Genomic DNA, 21,879 nt, shown 5'->3' with positions numbered 1-21,879 from the left:
GCTTCACAACTCAGCAGCACATTCGCGTGTTGACCATGGGCATGCCCAAGGCAGGTGGAGAACAGTCTTAATCTGATTGTACAAGGATTAATCCTAGGATAACACAGGGAAGCTGTGGAGTAACACCACTGAAAGTGGCGGCAGAATGTGGCTGAGGATGGACACTTCCCTTTTTGGATTTACTCCCAAAAAAAAAAAAAAAAAGAAAAACAGCTACAGTCCTACAATCCTACTTTAAGGACCAAGTAGAAACACACCTCTTGAGTCAGTGTGAAGATTTGTTGAACTAATAGCTATGTCAGCTACTAAAACTGTTAAATAATAGATGTATGAATCACTTGGGAACGCAGCGTTCTTGTTGCACAGTCAATTTTATATTTGTCTGGATCTGCTGTTTTAGCCCACATTCGTTTGACCAGCAATAACGGGATATATATAATGGTAGTACCTCAGCAACCCGGAACAGCTTGAGATTTCAGAAATGAAACAGAAAACTGATACAGTAACAGCATTTCTAGGAACTCAGAATGCTTTCTGCAAAGGCCAGCAGGTTGGGATTCTGCTTCAACCTCAGCTATTGTTTTATGAAATAACTTTAATAGTTTTCAAGTGAAAACTGTAGTTTGTCTGTTTTTGGCAGGTTGAGTTGTGAAACTGGAGCTAGCTGCATTGCTGTGACAGGGAAACAGACCCTCTACGGTAGGTCTCTCTCATATGCCAGGTACTCTCCCCATGGGATCTAAGGTCAAACCTGAGCTACTGGAATTGCCCTTTGGCATTGTTTGCATAAGGGGTTGGCACTCCCTTTTTTTTTTCCTTTTTCTATTTAAGTGACACTGTGCTACATCAGCACCAAAGTAGGACATTTCATGATGGTGACTGTGACCCCAGGTTTTGGGACATATTTTGAACATGGGTATGGGAACACTGATTAAGACCAGCAGAAATGGGAGAAAGTTGGTCAAATGTTCAGATGCTTTGTGGAAATTCATGTCACATGATGACAGGACATCGTGGCATCCTGTGGTGATGGGACTGTAAGTCAAAGAGAGTAATACTAGAAATCTGTCTGAAAAGAAATCATATTAATAGCAAAAGAAACAGTGCAGAACTGCTAGGTACTCTTCACTTCCATTGGTGAATTCTGCTGACAGGTCCCCAAAGTGCAGACACTGAGATGAAATGCTTCACCTGCCAGTCAAGGCAATGTGGGCTGCTGTAGGAGGACCCAACAGCACTGCGCATTTTTTCTGATGTTTTCTTTGACTCCAAACGACAAGAAACACAAGAACAGAGAGTACAAACATGCAAGTGATTTCTCTCAGGAATATATTTTAGTTCTTGGTGGGGCTGAAGTACAGAGTAGCACAGCTCTAGAAACACGTTCATTTTGGAGAACTGCAGCAGCTCCCCAAATGTAGCTGCAACAGAGTTTTGCTAACTAGAATCCCTGTTACTATTTTAGAAGGCTGCAATTGCTCACCCAAGCATGAACCTGGCTAGCAGAACGTTATCTGAAGGCTGGCAGAACAGATCCCATTGAAATAAAGTGTGTGTTTAACCTCTCCATTTCCTTAGTGCAAGACATTCTTAAAATTATCTTCTCTGCCATAAGCAAAAAGCAGCATGTACATAAAAAGAAAAAAACATCCCTTTCTTAACAAAACCATTTGTAAACACTACTCTCCATAGGGACAGTGAGAGAAAAGAACAAACCACACATGAACACAGGGTGGTTACATAGTTTAAAATGCCTCCAGATGTGCTTAGATATTGCACTGATGTACATCTGAGGAACTCAGATAATACTAACCTCAGGATGTTTCTGACAGGCAAAAGAGGGAGTTGTAAACCTCTCCCCAAATTAGAAACACAGCTTTACACATTAGCACGAGTACCATGAAACCAACCCTGTAACAGGTCAGAGTAGCAGATTCCCTCATCATCCTGGAGCTTTGGAGTGGCATCGTCTCTTGAGGTTCCAGGTACAAGCCACCCCATTCTACCTAGGAATCACTGGACAGCGTGCTTGTCCTGTTCACACCATGGCAGATTGCTTAAGTGGCTCTTCCTGGTTTTAGTAATCTTTGTGGAGAGGCAAGGGATGTTCCTGGCACTAGAAAGTGAATGGAAATATTTCCTTGTGAATTTATTTTCAAAGCAAACTTTTTAAACACAAGCCACAATGCTCTCTACCTGTAAATAGTGTTCCCAGTCTGGCTACCCTCTTACTGAAGCAAACTGAAAGACTTAAATTCAAGAATGCGTTCTTGAATTAAAAATAAGTGCTAATTATACCCTAGGAGAAGGGCTGTACACAGCTTAGCCTTTATAGGTTTCCCATTTTTCTCTAAAAGCTGCTGATTTTGTTCCCTGTCAAAAAAACACCTAATTAGATAAAAACAGTAGTATGATATCAAACAGTCCTGATCCACCTTCCTCATTCAAATGAGTAAAATATGAAGTCATCAACCTGAGACTGACAACTATTCCCAGTTCTGCAGTCCCTTGCGCATGACAACCACAATCTGCTTCTCCATAGCACACTATCTCCAGGGCTTCAGATTTTTTACCCTCCTTCCTCATCATCAGCTAAAACTACTGAAGACTACTTGTCCCCTACTGTTCCCTCCCCCAGCTTAACCACAAGAGGAAGCATGATGCCAGCAGAGACTGGCTCCCAGGCAACAAGAGGTGCAACCCTTCCACAAATCAAGCCCTGGTAGAAGCACATATTGAAAAAGGGAACACAGCTGTGTGTGGCACATGATATCGTCTCAGCCCTTGGCTGTCTTTCATCTAACACAAACATCCCCAGAGGAGATGGTCTGACAACATTTTACTAACGAACTTGATTCTGAATCAGTAGCTGTCAGTCTGCAGGGCACGAGCGCCACCCAGGCACGAGGCCACCCTGACCTCTGCCGGGGGATCACAACAGTGCATGGCAGCACCCCGCTCCAGCCTGCCTCTTCGAGGTTCAAAGCTCCACTTCAGCTTGGAGCCTGACACTTTCCGTGAGCTCCAGCTGATACACATGCTCCACTTTACCTGGAAGAGAACAGAACAGGCCGTACCACCCATCCCTTCACCCATCCCTTAAAGCGCTGCATCAAGAATTACAGGTCACATTTAAACTTCCACCTTGATCAACAGCAGTTGTTTTCTGCTAGCAGCACTCCCCCACATAGGAATAATCACACCGTAAAATTAGCAGAGCTCATACATCTGTAATTTTTAAGCTTCCTGCCCTCCATGTGTAAAGTGATTTTAGGCCTGTGTATGCCTTCTGCACAACCCACACCTTTCCTGCTTTTCTGTGAACACAAGGTTGCTTATGCTCACATGAGTTTGGGCCAGTGGTTCCATTAAACTCTTAGACAAGAATACTAAGTAGTTGCAGAAAAATAAAAAGGATAGACACCATACACCAGGAGCCAAGCTTGCAACACATCTGGTGCCACTGACAACAAACTGCTTATTGCATATAATCCCCTTTCACCTATGTCCTTTCTAGGCAGCCTGCAAAGCAACACAACTTCCTTCTAGCAGCTTTGAGTCCAAAGCTGCTGCCATCATCTTACCCCCAAGTGGATACAAGCGAAGGAAATTAAACACAGGGTTGGTTGGGTAGGATGGATTTAATCTAAATGCACATGATCAGAACTGATTTAGCTCATCTCTTGGATACAGAAAACAGGAGCTATTAGGCAGTTTGGGAGCTCTCATTACATTTGAGCCATGCTATGGTTTTTACAGAGTAGACTCTTCATGCAAAGCTTGTTAATAGACCAACAGTTTCAAAACTGATATTCGCGTCTCAAGTTATTACCAATCCACATATAGGATGCAAGAAAAAAATGTTATGAACTTTTCAAGCTCCAGTTAGTTTTCTGAGTAAGCATTACAGAACTCACCATTAGGCAAGAAGTCAAGCTGCCATTTTCTAAGCTCACCTAGGCTGGAATTATATGCAAGGGATAGGAAAATAGGCCCCGCCCACCCGAGATGTGAGATGGTATAGAACAAAGTCACAGTTCCAAATTAAATGGAGACAGTGACCTGCACCTTACAACCTGAACAGCATTTTTAACAGCTTACTGTTACAGGTGTGTTACAAGATGTGGTGAATATAGGCTTTCTCCATACTGCAAAGTGCTTTTAACTGGAACCAGGATCCAACTCTAAGAACCAAGTGCATGTTCTGTAGTGCAAAGGTATAGCAGGTACTTGAGTTAAATACTGAACAACAAGTTGTAACCAAAACTTTAATCCCAAGGATCTCACAAAAAGACATTTTACAAGTGACATGAAAATTCTTGTACAGTAAAGAAATGTTTAATTCATAACTTTTACAATGTACCATTACACATTCAACATCCACTCCAGGTGTCAGTTCTGTGGTACATTTGGTCTATTCAGAGATTCTGGAACAGATAGTCACACTATCATCTATTTAAGAAGTACTCTAGTCATATTAAGTACAAAATTAACTGACCCTACAGCTAAAAGTTTATATGTCATATTATAAAGTAGCTCAGTTCCAGATAATGGAAGTTGGAACTAAAGCTCTGGATAAAACTGCAGCTCAGACATTCTCTTTACATGCCACTGGCTCAACATTATTACTTCTGAGAACTGTACTATGAAGCATCTACACCTTGTTCTACACATACACCAATCACAGCCATCATTCTGCAAACATCTTCATTGCATGCTTCCTTCCACAAGCTGAACCCCAGCAAAATACACCGCAAAATGTCAAGACCAGAAACATTCTTCTATCTATGCAGGACTGATTACCATTCAACACAAACAAAAACTTATGTATAAGGGTACATTGTAAAAAGTGATTAATAATACAAATCATATGATCTGCTTAGAACCATATACAGATTCACATCTTTACATTTGCCACCTGTTACAAGATACAATGAACAAAGCTCAACAGCTAAAACATTTTAAAAATGCACCAAGCTTTATGAAGTTTCAAAACAAAACAATGTTCTGTACATACTCCTGTCCTCAGATCTAATGACTTCCTGTACACAGCTCCTCCTTTAAGTCCTATTTCCTCTCATTTGACCTAGAGCGACTGAAGAAAAAAATACATTAGTTACTGAGTGCCAAGGGCAGCATATTTTGTTCCAAACCTCCCAGCCCAATTCAGTACATTACAGATAAGCATTTTAAAATACTGTTCCATTTATTAAAACATAGCATTTAATTCAAGGTAAAAACCCTCAGGCTAACTCACTCCACCACAACTTATCTTAGTATTACTAAGACAGGGAAACTGATCCGTTTTTACTGATCTACCCAAAAAGCCTACTATACAACTCATCCTACCTGCGAGACCTGGAAAAGGAACGAGAAGGCTTGTGATTCCTCTCCCGTGAGAGAGATCTCTCTCTTCTTCTGTCTCTGGAGAGGGACCTGTTGGAGATTACAACGCAAGATGATTGTAGCATCAAAACAAAGCTGAACTAGGTAGTTACACGGCTACCCAAAGACATTCCCTTCAGGAAGTTACAGTTTTCAACTATTCATCCAGGGAAAACCTTTCAAGGGTTATGGTAAGAATAATCGTCTTGTGCCATAAAATACAGATGAAGCTGTTGTTTACAAGTTATTCCTTTGCAGCAGTTTAAGCCTGTTCAGTCAGATGTCAAGTTACACCGCCACAGCATAACTGACATGGTACCAATATGTACTTAAACATCCTTTACCCTAATGCACTGTCCCACACTACAGAAAAAAATTGCACAAACTGCGTCATTACCACCTAACACTTTGCAGTACATGACAGCAGAACGCAGTCACTAGCCAGTCTCTTGCTTATCACCTGTACTTGTGGCTCACAGCATCCAGAGAACAATGTTATCAACATGGAAACTTCATAAAAAAACAGAAGGGATGCTGGACAACTGCATAACATAAAAACTTACTACTGCCATTCTTAATAGACTTTAATTGATAACCCTGGAATCTCACATAGCTATGTAATCATATTAACTAGGCAAGCAATGGCAGTACCAAAATTAATTTCTCCCATATATTGAGTGAATGTCTATCTTGAAATCTATTAATTAATACAATCCAAACATTGATCTGTTTGTTTCTTTTTAAATCCCTTGGACAAAGTCGTCCAATACTTAGTAATTGATGCTATGCATACCTGCTGCGGCTACGAGAAAAGCTTCTCCTTCGTGGTGATCTAGAACCGTAAAAAGAAATGTGAGGCTTTTTATCAATTCTTTTAGCATTAATAGGGTGAGGCATTTCCCAACTTGTCAAACTCACTGTTGGGCCCTGGGAACGTGCCAAGAATAACTGGCATCCATCATCCAGTAAAAGGCATGGAAAGATTAAGCAGTAAAACAAAGCTCAGTGTGAACAGCACATTTCCAACCACGATTTCACTTTAACTAAGAATGCTTCATAGCAGAGTTGTCCAATGCAACACTTCCATTTCAACTAAATACACTGCCCAGAACACCACACCAAAGTCCCACAAGTGGTTCCAAAAAATAGCACAGACCAAATGTTTTGGAACCCATGCAAGCCAAAAAGGTCCATGACAAGACATAAGAGATACCAAGTGGAAAAAAGTGAAAATGCGCTCAGTGTAAATATTGATAAACGCCATTAAGTGCTACATTAGAACTGCATATTTGTGATTGTCATTTTTAATGCCATAGTGTGTTTAGACTATTTTTTTTAAAAAGAAACTTAGCTTGGCCCAGTTCATCCCAAAAAGTAATTGTTTTAAGTTCTGAAAACTGTTAGTAAAACCATTTAAAGGTGATAGGATTTTTTTGGCAAGGAAAAGCTAAGTTTGTTAGAGCTTTATTAAAATTTAGTTTGGCATCTCACATGCAAATATACTGGGTTTTACATTATTCACGGTGTAAGAGTTTCCATATCACCCTTAAAAGTTTTCTCAAGCAACATATGTACGTTACCATTCAATTATGCACAGCCAGCCTTTGATTGAGAAAAGTAATTACTTATAAGCCGCTTACTCCTTATTTTAACCAGCAGTAAACTGTATAAGCAGGAAAAACTTACTAGTTTTTGGTTTCAACAAGCTAGAAATGGTGAGGTGAGGCTGCCGGACTGACTGCCAAGAAGAATTTGCTGAAAAGGTTTTGCCAGATGTTGCGTTGTATTTAGTTGGTTGGCGAAGGGGGTGTTGTGGATTTTTCCTGCTTTTTTGTTAGCCGAAGGCTGCTGCTGTAGTTGTTGTGAAGACATTTGGTAAATAAACAGCTGAGCTGATTGGCCGGGAATGTGTGGGCGGTCGAGGTGGCTGCTGCCGATTTGGTTAAGGTTGGAGAGAAGGCTGAGAGAAAACAGCATGCTCGGGAACCAAAGGGCGGTGCAACCTGACGACTGGCCATGCCTGGGTCATGTGAAACGACACCAGCCAAGCTGAATGGGGCGCGCTGGTCACATGACGCTGAAAGGGCTAGTTGGCTGGCTAATGCAGACTCAGAGGGTGGTGAGAAGAGACATGATGGTGACTCTGTAACGGGTTCATTTTTATTAATAGATGGACCAAAAAGCATAAAAAAATGAAAAACAAGCCATCAGTACAACCATCTATTAGCTAACAAATATTCCTAATGTGTTATTTTTCAATAGCAAAAGGGTAAGCTTGAAACTCTGACTTGTGAGGACTTCACTCACCTGCAACAGGTAAATTCAGTCCTGTAAAAACCACGTTGCAGACTTAACCACCAGACAAGCTAGTCTGGGTCCAAGAATGCGTCAGTTACCAGAAATCCTGCTATATTTTAGAGCTGAATTTGCAAACCTCAAGTGACAGAATTGTCACATGATGCTTTAATTTCAAACTGATGCAAAAGTGTAAAGATTCTAGATGTTTAGAGCAACTGTTACTTGATCTATTATTAAACAGCTGCCTACTTATAAAGTATTTAAACTGTGCAAACAAAGTGGAGAAACATCTGCATGAAAATGCTTAGCTGCTGTATGTCATGTTTTGCCATTATGGAATAAAGGAAAGGAACAACCTAAGTTGAAGTATGGGGAAGAAAGGGAAAGTGTGACTAGAAGATGAGCAGATTTTAGAAGGAATGAGGACAAATCCAGGACAGAGGGCGCTGACTATCAACTTGCATAGTGAACCTAAGGACAAAAGCCAACATTCAACACAACTTATGTTCACCTTGATTTTGTGCCCTCCCCTTTTTTTTTTAAAGCATTCGGCATCTCCAAATTGTGATCAGATAGATGAAAGTTATCCATCAACATGCTTTTAAAATGCCTGCTTCTATGATGCTAAGTGGTAACAATGCCAACAGCTCTATGAGTGTACTTTGACCTAGGGTACCTGCGACGAGGAGGAGGACTTCTTCTGCGATAGTCATCTCGAGGACGTCTGCCCCAGGATGGAGGTGGACCACGGTTCCGACTCCGTTTTTCACCATTGGAGAGCTCAACTCTGACACGACACCCACAGAGGGTTCTGGGAAAAGAGGTTGACATTGGTTACCTTTCCAGGGACAGCTCTATCTTAAAAAAAACACACCTAGAAAGTCAGAGGGGAAAAAACAAATAGACAACAAGGGTTAAAAGCACTCTGTATATACACATTAGCCAAGTATGCAGGATACAAAGTCTACAAAAGTAGCTACGGCATAAGAGACAGAAAGTCTGTCCAACTCTGAAAGCTCACTGTGCTATTAAGGCAGGCAGAGAAGGAACTAGGAAGTGTCTGATCAGTTTTGCCTCTTTACTGGACAACAATCTTGAATTTAACTAATGCAGACCACTAAGTACAAGTCACATCTAACTTAAGAGTTCCTTTCTAAAATGTAAAATTAACTGTCCCAATGCTATTTCTGCACTATCAAATAAAACTACTCTTGCAGCACTCCACAAATAAATACTGCATAACAGATGCGTCAAGCACTTGGTTGCCAGTTGAAGCTTCCCCATTTTAAACTACCGTAAGCCACAATTTCTCTTATTTTCATTAGGCAAACCAAACTCACAAGAAGCACATTTTACCTTCCATCTAGTTCCCTTACTGCATCGGCTGCATCTCGTGGATCTTCAAATTCCACAAAGGCAAAACCAGGAGGATTTCTTGCCACCCATACACTGCGCAGTGGTCCATAGTAGCCAAAAGCTCGCTCTAGCTCGGTTTTGTTGCCATTGTTTCCAAGGTTACCCACATAAACCTTGCAGTCCAGCGGACAAGAGTCACGATGCATTGCTAAGAAAAAAAAAGAAAAAAGAAAAAAGCTCACATATACTTAACAACCAGGAAGCATTTATTCATCTGCAGGAGAAATAACACAGTGAGTTGCTTTTCCTAAAAGTTTCAACAATGACAATCTGATAGGATAGAAACATTAGCCTCTGTGAACGTGATGGGCAAAGGCATGTTTAAAAGCAAGTAAAGAAGGTAGCCTGCATATCATCATCGTGAGCGAAGCTTACTATTTCGGGGATTTCAGTTTAAGTCTACGGTCACCTACTGCGAAAAGAAATGTTTCTCTGAGCCCCCTTCCTCAGCCCCGAGGGCAGGGCCTGCAAGGGGAGCGCTGCGCTGGAGCAGTGCTCCATTGTTCTCCGAGCAGGAGCCGGGGCAAGCTGCACACGCCGGGGCGAGAAGCAGCGCCATTCGCGGCACAGGCCACGCCGAGAGGCCTCGCCGGACGCCGCTACAGCGTCTCCTCGGCGCCGTGTGTGCGGCGTGGGGAAGCAGCGCTCCGCCGGAGCGGGCGGGACGGCACCACACCACCCCGCGGCGCTTCCCGCCTAGCCACACCGCGCCTCGCCGGCCACAGCCGCGGAGAACGGGCGGCGAGCGGGCTCTCCGAGGCGATCCGTAGCCTACCCGCCTCCTCCCCGCCCGGCCGCCCTCAGCGCGGCGGTAGCCACCGCCCGCGGCCCAGCTTTACAAAATGGCGGCGGCTCTTTGTTCGCCGCCACCAGGCCCCGCAGCTTCCATCCGCCCCGCCGGAGACGGGACCGCGGGTCCGCTCCCACCCCGCCCTCCGAGGTGAAGGTCCTCACCGATACTAAGAGGGAGGGCGCGCGAAAGGAGCCCGCGCTAAACTCGTAGCCGACTCGACCCTCAACGACACTCCCGCTCCGCTTTTCCTCACTGGACAAAATGGCGGCTGGCAGCCGCCCCGCCCGCCCTTTTATACAGGCAGTCACTTCCACACGGCGCCGCCCAGAGGCAAATCAGAAGGCGCAGTTACGCTGATTGACAGCTCGCCTTGTCCCACCCTCGCCCAGCGCACCTCTTCCCGCTGCCGACCGGGCCCGCATGGCCGCCCGCGGGCTGCTCCTCAGCTCCGGGAGCTCGCAGGCCGGTGGCCGCCCCTCCTGTTGAGGCCTTCCTCTCCTCTCGCCCCCAAATTTCTATTTAGAAACTGACTATCGAGGGAAGACTTATCTTTACCTGAGAAATAAGGAAACGGCAACAGACTCAGGCTATTTTGTTGGCTAAAAGGAAAAAGATATTTTTCCTGATTGCTCTCTCAGACCCAGGTGGGATTTGCTCAATGTTTAAGTCATGTTTTTTAGTATCTTCCCCTAATCATTAGGGTTTTATGCTTAGAAAAGGTTCAATTCACTAATAGCCCTTTCTCCCCAAGGGAAGAGGCTTTAAATAAATGCATTGGGCAAACCAGTGTTGAGCCATACTTTTTGGTAAACCTTATTCTGTCTACTGAAGCACAAAAGAGAGAAGTGACTTACTTGGCACTCAGCAGAAACTTAGAGGATTTGAACCAAGGAATTCTGGTTACAGAGGGTGTCAGTGGTGTTGATGTGCTTTATCGAATTCATGCATGTAGCTAAGACATACCACATGAGTTTTAACATGAGTTAAAAAATAACTTGCTCCACGGGGGCTTTCCTTGGATAACACACCTCTTATTTTGGGCTATCAGATAATACGAGGAACCCAACCGGAACTGTTTCTGCAATAAAGGCAATAAAGGATTTATTCAAGAATAGGTTCACCTCCTGCAAAGTAAACATGGTATTCAGCACTTGTCTTGGACACACTACCTGTTCTATTCAAGGCACCTATTACATGGGCTTTGGCCCACCACGATGCTTTATAAAATCACAAACCGTAAGAAGCATGTCATCCCAACATAATAACTTTGCCATTTTCAGTTTGCTTTTGGCTTTATAAAGAAATTATGTGACATATCTATGACAAAAGATAGAGGTCAGAACAGAGGCAATCGTATTCTGCCAAAAAAAGAAACCTATTTCCACAGACAGTTTTAGGATGCTTGAACACAGCTGCACGACATTTTAGTTATTCAAAAGCACAAAGTCAGCATTTTCATTGTTCCCAAAAAAGATTAAATCCACTGAATCCTGAATCCGCTCTGTGTCACTATATTAGTGCACATACACACATCTGTGAAAGCAACATTGTCTTCCATGACTTTCTTCCCTACTCCAAGATCATATGTATATGAAAAATCATGTTGCATTGCAATTCTCTTGGTTTTGCAGTAAGAAGGTACGATTCATGTGCAATAGTTGTAGGATACGTGTTAACTTTTACATTCATCAGATCTTCTATAAAAGGAAGGAGAGATCATTGACTTTATCAGTCAATATCAGTATTTAATCAGCTCTACGTTAAACAGTCAGGCCAAGACAGGATCCAAAAGAAGGCACCTAACACCTGCACGATTACTGTGAAACAGTCTTCCATTTTAAAATGTGGCCAGACTAAAATCTAAGACCAGACCAACATGAAGTAAGGTGTTACATCTGAGGTGCTATCATTGTTTCTGAGATTTAAATATCACATAAGAAAATTAACATATTCTTGCCGTTATGGTTTGGAAGAAACTTCACCAATGTGAGATAAATGGAAGGGATATTTAGGAAGACAAACAGTATTTACAGCAGAATACGTCTATCAGCAGTAGGATCTTACAGCTCCTCCTCATGTGAAGCTAGATAACATTAACAAAAATACATATTTACTGGTTTGGTTGTATCTACAGAAAGGTCTCTTGCTAGAAAATGTCATTACATGTACACAACGAGAACTGGCCTGAGGGGATAAGCCTTCACTTCAGCCATAAAGCCTCACACAGTCATGTCTGAGCTAGCTTGTTGTGAACTTCCTGTGGAATTCAACCCATTTTCATATGCTGCCAATAGATTAATTTTGATAAAGGCTATTTTCTTAAAAAAAAAATAAAAATAAGTGACTTACACTGGTCTGGTCTATAGATATATAAAAACCAGCTTGCATATTCTTGGGCATATTCTTGCTTCAGCTGCTCTTCTGTTTACAGGGTAAACGTTCCTGTTCCTTATTCCCTCACTTTTGAAACATAAAATTTTACACATTAATACTCCTGTAAAAGCTTTTAGTTGCGTGTCAGACCTCTATTAAAGGGAGAGTGAAAAAACAGGCCACAATTTAATTTATACACCATAGACCTAAACTTAGACATACTCATCATCCAGTGCAAAGGCAGAGCATGCCCACTAGACTCAGCAATTGTGAATTAATCGGTGAGAATTGTATTTACTTGATTGACATGTCTCAATTATTTGGAGACTCTTAGGTCAGTCTTCATCCCTGTCTTTCCAGGTGTGAACTTTCTGCCATTGCTGAGATCCCATCTCCTTCTGCGTATTTTACATCTGGGGGCAAGATTTTGATTATGACCCCAGAACCTGCTGCGGGGAGCCCTATGACCTTTGCATGTGACAACTGACACACCACTCCCTCCGGGCCAGTACACCATTTGCTGCCACTATAAAGAAATAAGAAACCTTGACCAGCTCTTGGCCCGTTTGGTCCTTTAAGAAACACCTTCTTGGTCCTACAGGCATTAATGACTGGGCACCCCCTCTAGCATCGGTCTGTTTGGTCTTGAGACAAGATAGCTGATTCTCAGGTAAACTCAGGGCTCCCTCACTTCTCTGGCAGAGTTAGGGCTGCCCCTAAGCCACAGCCCTTCACTGACATGGGGTCAGCACCTGCCTGCCCAGCTCCTCACCTGGCCCAGCTGAACCAGGACTAGGGCACCAGATGGCGGCATTCGCATCTGTAGGGGCTGGCAGGGGCAGATCCCACCATGGGAGGCAGGCCCCTTGGCACCGGGAGATACCCCTCCTCTTGTTTTGTTTTTGCTTTGTCGAGGTTCCCAGCACTTCTCCAGGTGTGCTGCAACCCTTTGAGACAGGGCTAAGCTCACAGAGCGCAGCGGGTCTTACAGAAGTGGCACAAGGGACTGGAGGCTTTGCCTCAGCTTCACCTGAATTTGTTGCACGCAGAAAACATTCCATATTGGAGACTTTTTTGGGAGAAGGAAAAAGAATCAGACCCAGGCATGGCTCCAGGGCAGATTTTACAGGACAATATCATTGCCTTCGATATTATGTTCAGATAGAGCTGTGAGTCTCTGGCACTTCTGTAAGTCTGACTTGAAATCAGTAAATGGAAAATTAGATCTGTAAGCCTGACTCACTGCTGCTCAACTCTAATTTTAATCCCCTAGAAGATGGGAGCTCTTTCTGTGATGATGCAGTACGTAGTGGGTTAGGGGCTGAGATTTACAACTGCTCACATAGTCTACCTGCTGACTCTGGAGCCTACCCCCCTGCAAATGCAATTATTTACACCTCTCTGGCTTGCACAAAATTCCCCTTTCCCTCCACCAGAGAAGAAGGGAGGCTTGGATGGAGCCTGCTGTTTCAAGAAACTGGATTTCATCTCCCTTAAATGGTTACCAAGGTGATGCTGCTGCTGGCTCCTTCCTGCCGGGGGCAAAGGAATGGTGACAGCAGTAGTGATGAGGGTGTGGAAGCTCAAAAATCTCTGTGGCCTCTGGGTTTGCTGTGAGGTGTTATTTCCTCTCATCTCTCAACTAAAGAGGCCAGGAAGGGAGAGCAGCCATTCATTAGCAGCTGTTTCACCAGCAGCTCAGGGGAACTATATTTACCATCCAAGTGTGGTCAAACAGTTTCCTCTCAACAGGGTGGTGTCTTTCTTTCCACACACCACAGTGAACAGCTCATACGAATTTTAGTCTGGTAGGCTAAGACCAGTTGAGGGGGACGGTGGCAAACAAGGTGGATTTTTATATGAGAGAAGCACGAAGTCTTCTTTTGCTGGTGAATAATAGAAAATAGCAAAAGGAAAAGATGCACCAGATTCCTCTGTCCATCTCCCTACAGAGGATCTCTCTTGAGGCAGTACAATTTTGTTTCATTAAGTTTTAAAATTCCAGGCATGAGGATCCCCCTTGCCCTAACAAAGTTATTTGCATGTTTTCTTTGCTTTCTGTTCCTTCCCCCCATTCTTTCTTCCCCCTCAGCTGGGCCTCCAGGCTTTTTCTTTCCCTTTTCTTTCATGCTGAGCAGCAAGCCATATTCCCTTCCTCCCCCACCTGGCTCCCTGGGGAAAGGACTGGAAAGCAAAACAAAAGAATCGCTCATGAGGAAACCGTAATTTGCACAGCTCTCCTCACTCAGATGCTCCTACTGAAAAAGGTGACAAAACAGCAGAGTGTGAATGTGAAGCAGGCCTTGAGCCCAGGAAAAGCTAGAAGGTGGGAGCAAAGGCCTGTGAAGCCAGGACTAAAACCTTTGATGGCTCTGAGGGAGGCCCAAAGTAAACAAATTCCAATCAGATGGCTTTGTTGATTGCTTCCCAGGTAAAAATGGACTCTTCTGCACTAGACTTCTCAGGGCTCTTGGAGAGAATTATCTATACCATCTGGATATTTCACCTAGTAATGCTGCTCTTTGTACAATTTCTCCTTGTGAAATTAGCAATGTTTCCATCATAGTCAGAAATGTTAAGTATGTGTGTGGCTGTGGTATAAGCTGTGCAATCAAGACAGCCTATGTTTTCTTTAGAAATACTGCAAACCATGGAAATGAATCCCTGCAAGCATCTGTTCCCTCTGTGTTGTAAGTGCCAATAAGTCCTTGCACTAGGTGATTCTCAAAGATGTGTCATTACTTCAGTACAGTCTGTCCTCATGTACACCTCTTAGGGAGGTTTTGGAAAGTTACTTTAACTCCTTGTAAGACGTTGGGTGCAAAGAAACATCCAGTGGAAGCATGTAGCCACGGCAATGCACTTTGGCCATTATAGAATGCTTCAAGTGCCCATTTGCTGATCCCATGTCAGTTTCTCTGATCTACCTGCAGTCGCTTGGATTAATGCAATATTAGTTCTTCTAGTTGAAACGTCAGTAACTGCATTCAATAAAAGCCCATTATGTAATGGAGACTTGAAAAGTTCAGGGATAAATTAGACCAGATGTTTTGGACATGGCTTTGATCAATGCTTATTATTACTCCTTGAAGATGTAACTAAAGCTTTGGCTTCATGGACAGATAATTCAGTGTAACTGCAAGCTACCCTGGAAACTAAGAAGCAGATAAGAAGCAGACCTCTGCTTCAGCAACATTTAACAAATGTCATTTTTAATTGGTGATACACTCTGTATTCTTTAATGAGTGACACTCTAACAATTCAGACTCGTGTAATCGGGAATGGTTATTTGATTGCTGTGAAATAGTGGGGCTCAAAATATGCTGTCATGAGGAATATTATAAAAAGCAAGTTAATGTCCACAGAAGCTGCAAGAAAGTATGAGGTGGCAAGAGCACTGCTAACAGGGCCTGTCTCTGTTAGACAATGCATTTGCATTCACCTGAGACCGAGTTTAACAGGAAGGTAAGGTTGTGCCTGTGTGAAATGAATGGGTAGCTTACAACAACACTAAGCAAATTATCTTTTCTCTTCAGTCTTTCCAGGGATTCTTTCCTCAGAGATGACAAATGCATTCACTTTGAGAAATAGGGGCTGGTCCTCCTAAACAGACTAGTGGTTCAGCCTAATGGCCTGGTCCATCCACATCCTGAGCATCCAAATTCTATTAAAATTATCTGGTTAGAGATTATAAAGTGAGTATCAAAGTTTACATTTCATTAAGTTGCATGGTTTCAAATCATATCAAAATTTGGCTTTTTGCCTGAGCTACTACTTGCATTTTTATTGTTTAATGAGATGATAAGTCTTCTCCCTATCTCCTCATTTTCTGAGTTTTAAAACAAATGTTTTACTGTACAAACTGTTGATTTAAATGAAATTTGTACTGAGCATTAAAATCTAGTGGGATGTTATTTACAAATTCCTCAGATTTTTTGCTAGTAATTGTCCTGTCATGCTAACTGTATGATGACTTGCATTACAGAATTCATCAGTATTGTTGATTCAGATTCCTCCTGTGCAATATTAGCGTCCTATACATGGGTCCAAGAGGACAGCAAAGGAGGGTCATCTCTTTTGCATACCAGAGATCTTTTTCTTGATCAATAGTGGAACAAGTTTGAATATTGCTTTACCATCACCTTGGGGTACAGTAACACTGTGTTAGAATGAAAAGTTCTCAAGAAACAAAACCAACCAGCCAACCAACAACAACAATAAAAACAAACAAAATCAGGAGAGCCAGCAAAAGTGTAAGATACTTTCCACAAGCTTGTGATCTTTTCCTTAGTCACAGCTGAACATTTTAGAATCCAAGATTTATTATCGTTGGAAACAGGGAGCTGTCTCATTTCACTGACATGAGAGGAAAAGTCTTAGTCACAAAGTGCTGTAGTGATCATTTCTATTGTTTCTGTGGTTTCTGGGCAGGTATAAAAGAAGATGAAAGGCACTTGCTGTAATAGCAACTGGAACATCACAAGAAGACTGGCAAGTAGACACATCTGTGCAGATCAGGACTTCACCACAATCTCTACAAGATCAACAGTAAGTAGATGATGTTACCTTTTTAAGTTGAAGATGCGTTTTAGTTATTACATAGTTTACTGTTCATCACAATGTTTTACCATAGTTTAACCACTGTGTGTGAGCAGGAGTTCTACATTTACATAGACTAAAATATCATACAGCATGTAAGCGTGTATGTATCTGTTTGTGTATGTAAGTGTATATATCTGTATTTAATACATATTTTAATTAGACCTAGTATGCATTTTTCTTTAATGTCTAGTTTAAGTTGATATTGTCCAAGGAAATTACACAGAAAGGAGTGGAGTAGACTTACAAAGAACAAGCTTAATTTTTCCAACCAAATGTATGACATAATTGGCTTTTTTATCCAGTTATTGATATTTTAATATCCAAATTTGTATAAAGAAAATTCATTTGGGAAGATGCTGATGGAGTTTTTTATTAACACAAACTGCTTCTATAAAAAAAAATGTATTTCTTCAAAAAATTAGTAGCCTTATTATATGGGAAGATATCTGTACTATTCTTACATAACATTTATATGCTGCAATTTTTGTTTTATTGTCCATCTAGGTTTTGATACAGAAATTAATACAGTATATGCTATTAAATAACTAAAGGGACAAGCTGAAGCCAATCCTAAAAGCAGGGTACAGTCCTTAGTGTAAAGGGTGTCAAAATTTTAGTGATAGACCTGATGCTAAAGGAGCAGCAGGGTTGAAAAGATGGGTAAATACAGGCATACCAACAGCAGAGGCAGATATATAATTTAATACAGTTTTAATTTAGATGAGAATAATCTTTCTACATTTTGCAGTTGTGCCTCCTGAGCTAGAAATCCATTTCTTTATGGAAAAAAAAATAAAAAATCAAGTTTCAGTCTATTATGATCCTCATGCCCAATGGCTGATTTGTATGTCAGTAACGGCACTTGTATACTTGCATTGCTAATGGAAAAGGTTGCATTATTAAATGTCCGAATCCCCAGGACTGCTTTTAACTTGATCAGCATGGTCCAGTCTCAAATTCTTTTTGTTTTATGACAAATTTCTTATGCAGCAATCCTGATCTTTTTGTTACATTTCTGCTAAGTTTTATCATGAAGATCTCTTGCCAGTTCCAAATGAAATAATCTCTTGTGCCTGCAAATGGGGAAAGGATATTTAGGATTCTCAGCAAAGAAATGTAGAAATTTACCAGGAAATCTGTTCGTTGTTTACTGGTATATGTTACAAGTCCACCTGTGATGTTCTGGGAGGTCCTGGGATGATGTAACATAGTATATTGCTCCACTTTTACTAGTGCTTAAAGGCTGAAATTCATGTTGCCAGGTGAACGAATGACAAGAGAAAGAAAGATTTTTGGTCATACTATCAACTTCTTGTCCTGTTGATCAGATCTGAAGAAGAGAGAAAATGTTCCTGCCCCAGAGATCTCTGCAGATGGTTACATTTTTGGCAATTATTTTTTTTGCCTGTTTTGCGACATCTCAAGACACTGAAAAGTAAGCAATATCATCCTTTTACTTAGTATCATTAGCAGACTGCTTGCCTTTGATTTAACAGGTTGTATTCTTCACTGCTGTCATTTACTCCAGGCATAGCGGAAGAACAGTTCTATGCATTTGACACTGCAACATTTTACTACCTTTTATGCAGTACAGATTTATAACAATTACATTTTTAGATTCATCAGTTATACCACGTTAAGTACATTTCTGGTGATGTTTTTAAACATGGTGCAACAAATCATGCAAGGATGTTCAAGGCAAGCCATGGAAATGGCACATACTAAAATCTCCTAATTAGGTCCCCACTCAGATCCAAATCTACAGTGGAAGCCTATAGCTGCAGCGAGCTCCATCTAAACAGTCTGAAACCAGAAATATTTGCACCCTAGAATTAGCCTGCCTTCCCTGGCTCAAAAATTTTGGTATGTCTTAAGAAAATAAGGATTTGTTTTAATTTCATGGACACCACTGATTTCAATTAAATTGCTCCTGACTTATAGCTCTAAAGGAAAGAGACAAATTCAACAATCCTAGAACATTACAGCTATGAAAAGGGAAGCTTATTCTGGTATTTAGACCTCTGAAAAGAACTCAAATCTGGGAAAAATCAAGGAGCCCTCTAAGCCTGCTAAGGTCATTTTGTCACTGTCTCCTCAGTTTCGAGATATATATATATGTATATATTGTATATATATATATATATTGTATATATATATAATATATATTATATGTGTATATATGTATATAATATATATTGTATATATGTATATATTAAAGGCGATTCAAAGTATACCTTTTGGGAATGGCTGTATGCACATCGTTTCAGCTTCCCATCTTCAGGAACTACCTGGCTGCCTTGCAGGCTGTCCGAGCCAGCCCCTGGAGGTGTGCTCACTCTGCGGGCTTTGCATGGGTCAGGCTGGCTCTGGGCACCAGCACGACCAGTCTAGCAGTGAATGTGGCCTCAAGGCTGTCCTCCATATCCTGTGTAGGCACCACCAGTGCTCCTTCCTCAGCTTAGGGAAGAATCTAAGATTGATGGATGCAAAGCTGTGACTTTGAAATAGAAGCTTAGACCCAGCTGTGCTTGTTTGCTAACTGAACTTTTCCTTTCTTTGCAGTAAAAGAGCAGTGACCGAGCATCAGCTCATGCATGACAAAGGGAGGGCATTTCAAGGGCTGAAGCGCCTGATGTGGCTCCACAATGCTCTAGGTAGTGTGCACACAGCCAGCAGCAGGGATATTTCACTTTCAGATGCCATGTGGGATTCACAGAAGAGCCAAGATACTTCAGATCTCTACGACAGCATCGGCAGAGATGAGGCTTCAAGCCTGATGAAGCAACTGCTTGAACTGATAGCAAATGAGCAAGGCTTCCCCCTGTTGAAGAAGATGGATTTGCTGCAGTATCTGAAGACCCCAAAGGGTAATTGGAACCCACAAGACATTTTTGACCTCCTTCAAATCAAAGAGCTGGTCAGAAAGGGAAATCCTATTATCCAGCCACAGAACTTTTCCCACTAGCCTCAGTCCAACTCAGTCTATCGCTTTAGACATGTGATATTGTAAGGAAAAACTCTAGTGCAAAGGTGAACTGCAAAAGAAAAATGTTGCCCGTTTGTTCCATTAATTATTCCTAAGTGTTGAACAGAGAGCCTTTTAAGGAACTGGGTTCCCTCCCTAGCAGGCAGTTTGAGTACTGTGATTGTGAGATGCGGTGATTTTTAACAGGCCAGAAATCTTCCTTTCTATACCAGGGTCCTGTCCGTCTGTTACCAGTATGTTAGGGCTGTGGCAGCTCTTTGTAGACCCAAAGCTACAGCCCAGGCATAGCAGGAAGTCTGATTCATTAATCTGCATGTTCACAGGCTCATTTGCAGTTCACTGTTTTGACTTCTAAGAAAGCAGTTATCTCCTAGTAAGATTGTCTTCTATTTCACACCTGCCTGAAGTTCTGCCCCTGCTCTGCAGTAGTAAGACTCTCCTCACACTTTAGGTCTAAATGTTTATTTTTTTCCTGCTTCTCCATTGTTTAGAGTGTTCTAAGAATTCTCTTATCTTTCATGTTTTCCTTCAGGGGGGCAAACTTTTGCCAGGCCACAGAGGCAGCTCATCCCACCATTCCCAGCCTAAGCACTAGACATTCACCTTCTTCTGCTGGTGAAAGAGATGAGAATCAGCTTCCAGATTCCATATTTGAGCCTTTAATTTGAAGACTTTCTACCTTTTCCCTGTCGTTGTGAAAACCCCTCTAAGAGCTCCCACAGCGTATTACATTTTCTGGGCAGAAAAACAACTTTTTGATGCGACCTGCATTACCTGAAGGAGAAACAGATAGCACATGATTCTATTTTGCTATTCACCTTTAATGTCAAAGTGACCAGCTCTGCCTAAGCAAAGCAAGGACCAGTTTAACCGCAAAATCAGTCTTTCAGAAATGAAATCTGTCAATTGTGTTACAAATATACCTGCATTTCCATTACATAGGGACTATACACACCATTTCAAATCTTGAAATTCCTCTGCTGCTGATGGACTTCAACTGCATGTGCAGAGGGTATTTCTCAGTGATAGATTCGAACCCCAAGAACTCCTTGATGTTGTCAATAATAAAAACCTTTTCACCCTCTGCTTTTTTTTTTTTTTTTGGTAGAAATGTAAATAAAATGAAATAATCTTTTGTTAATCTCCACACATTTGGGATGAATACGGAATCACCTTTCTTTCATTGTGCTGTTTCACAGAGCTGTCCCCATTAGATTCCCCAAGGCCAATCAAACCATTACTAAAATGGGTAATTTCAGATGTTAATGATAAAGCAAGGGTTGGGAGCAGAAGCAGGCTCAGAGAAAAACAGACTGTACTGCCCAAATAACAGTTTTGTTGAGCTGGGCTGTGGCAGCGCTTTTTCCCCTGAACAAATCTCCAGACTGTTGGAGACTTCAGTCAGGCAATGACACCGAGACGACTTGACTTTGAAAAGCTCATAACTTCTGGGAAAAGGCCCTGTCCTGCCTGCCATACTGTGCAGGTCAGTCGACTTGCCCTCACGGATGTGCTTCCCTCAGCCCGCACGGCCATTTTCTGCGCCTGAGCTACAGGATGCCGAGGCACTGGGATGCCAGCACCTATACCTGGTTATGCCTCACCGCTGCGGTCACCACATGGTGACGGAACGTATGGCACCCCTGGGGGGCAAGGACACAGCAACCTTCCCTCCACCGCAGAGAAGCTGCAGGTTACGGTGCCTTTTGGCAGAGGCGGGAGGACGGGGCCTCCCGTGCCTGCATGAGCACTGCAGGCAGGCCACCACCTTATGGCTTGAAGCAGCCTTTCCTCTAGGCGGGCTCAAAGAACGACTTGAACCAAAATACGCGGATTTTATCGCCGCCCGGAGCTGGTAAAAGACAGCCCCCGGCCACGGCCCCGCCGGCGCCGCTCAGGCGACAGCACCTCCCCGCCCCCACAGCGCAACGCGCAAGCGCCGGGGAGCTCCGCCCCCCCCCCCCCCCCGAGACCGCCGCGCGCCTGCGTCGTGGGCGGGGAGCGTGGGGCTGGCGGCAGCCCCCGC

At 42.5% G+C, this 21,879-nt stretch overlaps 2 protein-coding genes across 2 annotated transcripts; one reads left to right on the top strand and one right to left on the bottom strand.

Annotated features, from left to right (window-relative positions):
* Window positions 1–4,254: 4,254 nt before the first annotated feature.
* SRSF3 (serine and arginine rich splicing factor 3) lies at window positions 4,255–10,195 on the bottom strand. Its single transcript, XM_083812859.1, has 6 exons — window positions 10,054–10,195; window positions 9,040–9,247; window positions 8,360–8,494; window positions 6,179–6,217; window positions 5,350–5,436; window positions 4,255–5,095 (listed from the first exon to the last, which is right to left on the bottom strand). Exons 2-6 carry the CDS (start codon window positions 9,243–9,245, stop codon window positions 5,068–5,070), a joined length of 495 nt encoding a protein of 164 aa, XP_083668985.1. The 5' UTR covers window positions 9,246–9,247; window positions 10,054–10,195; the 3' UTR covers window positions 4,255–5,067.
* A 159-nt stretch (window positions 10,196–10,354) lies between these two features.
* On the top strand, window positions 10,355–21,764 carry LOC310887187 (parathyroid hormone 4-like). Its single transcript, XM_083812860.1, has 4 exons — window positions 10,355–15,960; window positions 16,697–16,813; window positions 18,130–18,302; window positions 19,430–21,764. The coding sequence occupies exons 3-4, from the start codon at window positions 18,214–18,216 to the stop codon at window positions 19,830–19,832; spliced, it is 492 nt and encodes a 163-aa protein (XP_083668986.1). The 5' UTR covers window positions 10,355–15,960; window positions 16,697–16,813; window positions 18,130–18,213; the 3' UTR covers window positions 19,833–21,764.
* The last annotated feature ends 115 nt before the right edge of the window (window positions 21,765–21,879 follow it).

Source organism: Anser anser (genome assembly GCF_964211835.1).
Source record: "Anser anser genome assembly, chromosome: 27".
Taxonomy (NCBI): Eukaryota; Metazoa; Chordata; class Aves; order Anseriformes; family Anatidae; genus Anser; species Anser anser.
The sequence above is the reverse complement of the archived record's forward strand: the minus strand, read 5'-3'. Positions and strand labels throughout refer to the sequence as shown.

Bases quoted from the DNA above. Each gene is read 5' to 3' on its own strand.
- SRSF3 (XM_083812859.1), bottom strand. From the start codon at position 9,245: ATGCATCGTGACTCTTGTCCGCTGGACTGCAAGGTTTATGTGGGTAAC. The intron at 8,495-9,039 runs GTAAAATGTGCT...CTCTTTTCCCAG, and splicing joins GTAAGGGAACTAGATGGAAG to AACCCTCTGTGGGTGTCGTG. The intron at 6,218-8,359 runs GTACCCTAGGTC...TTACGGTTCTAG, and splicing joins AGTCCTCCTCCTCGTCGCAG to ATCACCACGAAGGAGAAGCT.
- LOC310887187 (XM_083812860.1), top strand. From the start codon at position 18,214: ATGTTCCTGCCCCAGAGATCTCTGCAGATGGTTACATTTTTGGCAATT. The intron at 18,303-19,429 runs GTAAGCAATATC...CTTTCTTTGCAG, and splicing joins ACATCTCAAGACACTGAAAA to TAAAAGAGCAGTGACCGAGC.